The 6488-nt window shown below is 35.9% G+C and overlaps 1 protein-coding gene across 1 annotated transcript; it reads right to left on the bottom strand.

Moving 5' to 3' along the window:
• Positions 1 to 1476: 1476 nt before the first annotated feature.
• LOC103810312 (tryptophan 2,3-dioxygenase-like) lies at positions 1477 to 5385 on the bottom strand (the record flags this gene model as incomplete). The annotated part of the gene is made up of 6 exons (XM_009083209.1): positions 1477 to 1630; positions 2790 to 2880; positions 3448 to 3527; positions 4040 to 4097; positions 4214 to 4325; positions 5266 to 5385. Coding segments are annotated over 6 exons (615 nt in total), but the record flags the coding sequence as incomplete, so codon positions are not given.
• Positions 5386 to 6488: the final 1103 nt, after the last annotated feature.

Here is a 6488-nt window from a genome sequence, read left to right as displayed (position 1 = left end):
ACATTAATTCATAGGTGGAACTTGCTGGAAATCAAAAACGGTTTCCAGGTTTGCTGACCTCTGAAACTGCAGCTGCAAGCAAGTGTAACTAGAACTCACAAGCATACATGTGATTCTAAAATGCTGATTTTTTCATCTGAATGCTTTACCTGTGTCTTTTAAGGAGCACTACTATGAAAAGTATCGACCAATTCTGTAATTTTTGCACCATTTTAATAGGTCAATTTTTTATAACCTTTTTTATGACAAATGCAGTCAGTGTTTATAATTGTCTATTGTAGGTATTGCTGGTGTAGTCCTTCTAATAGGTAGTATTTTAAATGAAAGGAAGACCAAGTGCAATGTTTCACTATTTCAGGTTCTGCTACTTACTGAATTTACTTGGCTGAAAATTTCAGATTAACAAACAGGGAAGTCTTCTGTACTCTCAGAGAGTTGTGTACCATGGCCTTCCCTGACTGGTTTACAAACAACAAACAGCACACTTCTATAACTGGAAAACAATTGCCAGAGTTCCTAATGGAAATTGATAAGAGTAACATAGGTGTAGCATTATGAAACACAGAAGATGTACCACCAATGCCTTGGAGGTGGTATATCAGGTGTAAGTATCTAAAGAGCTATGGTACAGAGGACTCACCAGAAATTCAGGCCTACAGTGTTTTTCCAAGGGAAGCATTTAAAAATACAAGAGTCCATTTAATGAGAAGAGCTTTACCAATATTCTGTGGTCAAATATGCCTTTTATTATGTATCAGTTTTATTCTTATTTCAGTGATACTTTGAATAAAAACCACTTTAAATGCCCGTCATACTGTTGTTTGAACTTTATGGTTGCTTTAAGGAGACTTAACAAAAGATGAGCTTTATTTGAAGTGCAAAGTAAGCACTTGTATCTGCTATTCTTAACAGTAAGTATTTCACAGAAGGGATTTACACTCACATGTAACCCGTAGATAGATGTAAGTTCAGGATCCTTCAGTTTCTGTAGATTCAGGACTTTTTTAAAATCTAGCTTTTGCAAGTCTTAACAAAAAAATTCCTTTTGAAATTGCACAAGAACTCAGAAATTAATATTCTTCTGAAGGTGATGAGGCTGATTATATCCTCAACTAGACATAAATTAGTAACAGCCATTAGGCAAACAAGCAAATACAAAAATATGTACAAATAAGTCATCACCATGATAATTCTGTATAATTTGCTCCCTTTCTCTAGGTGTAGGTTTTAAGAAGCCAACCAAGAGTTAAATCGGTCATTGAGTTAAATTGAGGTATCATTTTCGTCTCAATATAGGCTAATTCTAAAAACAATCATGTTCCTTCCACAAGCTGATCATACTATTCACATAGCTGTCATATATAAATACATATTTACACACCCACACTCTTTGAGAATAGTTGTTGCATTTGAGGGGTAGCACCACTCAAGGTGACAGTCATGAAGTTCTTTATAGCAACCACCTTGAAAGGTAGGCTAGTCAGAGTCGTCGCTGCTGAAATAGGAGCTGTCGCAGTATTCTGCCGTGTAAAGGAATTTATGAATGGTTGGATTCATCTTTGGTATCCAGTGTCTTGGCACTAGAAATGTTGAAAGATTGAACAAATCCACAAATACCTTGTACCTGTCACTGAAAAAGACAATTGGAGCAATAAATATATCAGCACAGAAGGCCATAGTTTCTAAATCATCAGAAGTCATTCCATCTCATTTATTTAATAAGGCTTCTACACTAAACCTCCTCTTGAATATTGCAAAGCAAAAATCCAAACCTTGCTGTTTCTAGGGCATAGCAGATTAGGCTTAAAAAGGAAGTAGTATTGCTATAATTACATCTTTCTTCTGAAAATGCAGAGTACGTAGGGTATAATCTCCAGATCTCTACTCTTGTAGTAGAGTTATCTAGGAGCAATGTTAACCTGAAATTAAGGAAGAATGGTAAGGCTTTATAAAAAACAGTGGACCTTCGGTCTCTGAGTTCAATCTAACCATCTGCTTTCTGTTCTGCCCTCTGTTACAATGGTTGTGATGGTAATTGTTGCCCACAGACATACATGTAGTCATCAGCTACATAGTTTCTCTTTGAAAACAAACCTCAAAGATCCTCCTAGAAGGAGGTCAAAATATCCTTGTGCTTTTTGACATAATGTTGTTCAGGACTGTCAGGACACAGTTGTAGCAAGAAAGATCAAATTTTGTGTAAAAAAAAAAGTTCTACCCATTCAGAGAGTTTTGTCCTCGGGCAACAACCATCCTTTTTAAGTTTCTTTTCTGCTTCATCCAACAGAAGGAAACGTTTCTGATCATTGCCTGCACAGCTTGAGAGTACTAATTACTATTGGCTTTAAGAATATTTTCAATCCTAAATTTAAGTACCTCAGGTTGTGCAATTAGAGTTCACTCTAAGGAATAAAGAAAGCCATGAACTGCACAGTGGATGGGACTCACTTCCAGGCTGTGTCACCTCATTAACTTGGGCTAGCTGGCACACCAACTAAACAATGCAGGGTTAATCTTATTGCTACCACAATAACACCTGAGTCTGTTGACTAAGAATTATACATGGCATTTTGCATGTGGGATCAAAAGGAGTCCTTTTTTGCCCCAGAAGGTTTGGAATTTTTATGTCAACTTGATAAGCAAATGTGCAATAACTAGAAGGAGATGCTAGAGTCCCAGAAGAGAAGCTGCAGCCATTTGGCCTAGTGACTTGTCTGAAATACATCTCCTAGCATTTGAGTATTTATGAACAGTATTAGTGCAGGTAGTGGGGGAAACAGTATTCTTACCTCACTGTTGAGCGCAAATACTGGTAGCCTGATGAGCCTCCAGTGCCAGCCTTGCTGCCAATCATTCTGTGCACCAAGCAGACGTGGTTATCTGAGTGACACAAAAGAAGAAATGGCACATGTTCACTCTTTAGATATAACCAAAGAGTCACTGAAATATAAAAGGTTATATGGAAGTCTTTACAGAGATACAGAACTACCAGGTCTTCAGCAATGCAAAGTTAACTCTGCCACTCTTCTGTTAACTAATATAAAATTGTCGTTTATTAAGTATTATTATACATATACACTAATTATTATACATTATTATCCTCTGTTAATACAAACTTAATACATTCACTTGTGTATGTCTAGATAGGGAAGGAGCAGAAGTAATGTTTGCATATAAAGAGATGTCATGATGACATTTTGGGTTACATTGAAAAATAAGTACCTGTCCCTTAAATAAAATAGCACCTAACTCAGAAGTTATAGCTACATCTGTGATCTAATGATCGCAGAAGCAGCTCTTCATCTTTCCTCTTGGTGGAAGTATACACAAAAAAAGTCATTCCTAAACACCACAGCTCAGTTCTAAGACTCTGGGTGTAACTCAGAGACAGAAAAATTTACTTGCATATAAAAGAGGGAGTGTCACTGTCAAGAAAGTGAAACTTACATCTCCATTTGGTCATGAGCACATCAATATCCATAAGGGAGGTAAGAAGCTGAAAGGGAACTTGGAAACGAGGCTCCTCCCTAGGAAAATGAAAGAGAGAACAGTGAGGCCTCTTAGCATATGCTGTACTTTTCAAAGTAGCAGTTCACCAGTGCTTAGTGACTTAATGTATAGTTTTCAGAAATTGGTATTGAAATGTCAGTAGATATTTTAATAAGTGCTTCTGCCATCTAAGACTTGATCTGCACCTTTTCCCTTGTACTTGGACTCCAGATCTTTCTAGGACAGGTAGAACAGTTTGAACAAGGCATTTGCTAGTTACAATCTGAGCAGCATCTGGTCATAGATGAACTTGCTGCCCAGAGGGGCCAAGTAACCTCCATCCTTGAAGATACTCAAAACTCAGCTTGACATGGCCCTGAGCAGCCTGATCTGACCTTTAAGTTGCATTTAACTTATCAGGGTTTCTGTGGAGGGTTGGACTAGATTACTTTCCAAGGCCTGTTCCAGCCTAAATAAACTTGTGCTGTGATTCTTAACCTTTACCTCTCCTCCTGCGAGTAAGAATTAAAGATACATCTTTTAGCATTACCTGTAGAAGTAGATCATTAAGGCCCCCTTAAGTGCTTTGTAAGACAGTCGTCTTTCTCCTGCAAAATACAAGTGTCCTTAGTTTCTTACTGATTCTCCTGCAAATTTAATGCTATTATGTGATTACATATATATATCATGTATTAAAAAAGGTACATAGAGTAATACAATCTACCTTTACTGAGCAGATGTTCATGGCGTTTTTCATCAAATAATGAAAGTAATACATCTCTCTGTTTTAGGAACTCAGACAATAAGTCATCTTTTTCTTCTGATTCTGGTTTGGCCTTTGATATTTAAAACAGAAACAGGTCTTAGAATTCATTAGAAAAAATTAAGCACTTGTATGTCTCATTATGCAGCTTTTATTTTCATCATAAATACTCTGAAGTTACATCATAGATGGAAAGCTGAATTTTCAAACAAGATACATGAGTCACTGTTCTTTAAAGGATACTATTACCACAAAATGTACAATTAAATAGTTTCCAACACAATTCAAATGAATGAATGTTCAAACAAATTGACAGCTTATCACTTTTATTTAATCTTAATTTATTTAATCTTAATTTATTTCAAGTCTGATTTATTTTGTTATCAAGGCAAAAAAAAGTCATTCTTGCACAGTTGTGGGTAAGAAAATAGTCAAGAAAAAAGTTTAGATCAGTTAGAAAGTTGTAAACAAATTCTCAGGAAACTGATTAATTCTAATGACTTTTTCATTTAAAATGTACTTAAAGGTACAGGTATTATAATATTCAGGGATTTTCTAGTGTTTATTTGCCAGTGTAATTTAAATTAAACACAGCAGCAAATGGCCACATACTGTTAAACAGAAACAGGCTATTTATAGTGACATCCCATACTCACAGCTCAGGGGCCCAAACTTTATGTTTACTGTGAACTAATGCAAATACTAACTACAAGTGAAGTTGTACTTTCAGTAAAATCAACTTCAGTCCTTTTATTGATACTAAACCTTCCCTTTTGCAATCAAAATCATCCATGTATCTCATGCTTTAAACCATCATAGATGTCAGATTACAAAATTATTTGGATTTCCTAAAGAACTTGCATTTTTTTCTGCTTGTTACAGGGACTGATGAAGATTAAGTGAAATAAGTGAGAAACTGTGAGTGGGCCAGAAGTCAAATTTATGTTAGAATGTCATTTTGCCAGCTGTCTTTTCTTACATGGTTATAGCTAGTTCAAGAGTACACTATGTACCTGCATCAAGGCCAGTTCCTCTTCTAGACCTCTTGAAACATTCACTTCAAATTGTCCCCAGAAATCAAATTGTTGGGCATTGAGTCCTGGAGTTCTTTCCAGCCATGCCTTTAATAATAATAACAATAACAATAATAACAACAACAACAACAATAATAATAATAATAATAGTAATAGAAGAAGAAGAAGAAGAAGTTCTAACAGTGCAAGCAGATTACCCTAGAATTAAAAGTTTTAGCAACAAATGATAACAGCTACAGTTCTGGTTTAGTATCCTGTGGAGATGCTGAATACTAGAGTAAGCATGTCCATGCTTACATTTATACCTGCATAATGGTGCCATGCACACACCCCAACAGGTTCTACATTAAATGACCAGTGTTGGAAGACAAAACCTGTCTCATTCTAAGGGTAACTTAAAAACAAGCTCCCTGGTAGATACAGAAACCAATATTGTTCCACATATATATGGGATAATTGTAATGATAAATCTCAGATGAAAGATATAGACCCATCTATAGAACCAATTTTTTATCATGACAGACAGGCTGAATACTGATCAAGCTGTCTGTCATTAATTTACACCACAATATATGACGATACAAGATAGAGAGCAAAACTTTCCCTTTGATTTCCTTTTAATAATGGGACTGAAATTAGGAAGGAAAAAATATCCTCAATATCTTTCTTGCAGTGAAGGGCCCAAAACTGAACACAATATTTGAGGTGCAGCCTCATCAGTGCCAAGTATTGGGGGATGGTCACTGCCCTAGTCCTCCTGGCCACATGATTTCTGATCCAAGCCAGGATGCCCCTGGCCTCCTCGGCCACCATTGTGTGAATTTTGTGTATGAAAATGACAAGAGAGTTTGAGAAATTACTCTGAGACCAAGTCTTTAAGTCAAGCTAAGTGATAATGAAATATTTGTTAAAGATATTTTCTCCTTTCCGCTTTGGGTTGTCGTTTTTTCTTTTCTTTTATTTCTAGTCTCTCTAGTAGAGAGGTTAAATATTTCCACTAGCAGTGGAACTATTTTAAAGTTTTCTTCTCAAAAGGACTTACTGTCACGAAAAACAATGTGAATGAAACGGTACATTTACATTCTTAGCTTGCACTTCCACAAGGCAATCTGCTAGTTTAACATGTCAAGAGTTTTCAAAATCAGTTGGTTTTCTAATAACTAACTCTCTTTCATACAAAATTTGAATAAGAATGTGTATAC

Source organism: Acanthisitta chloris, unplaced genomic scaffold (genome assembly GCF_000695815.1).
Source record: "Acanthisitta chloris isolate BGI_N310 unplaced genomic scaffold, ASM69581v1 scaffold44499, whole genome shotgun sequence".
NCBI classification, from domain to species: Eukaryota; Metazoa; Chordata; class Aves; order Passeriformes; family Acanthisittidae; genus Acanthisitta; species Acanthisitta chloris.
This window is presented reverse-complemented; position numbering and strand designations above follow the sequence as displayed.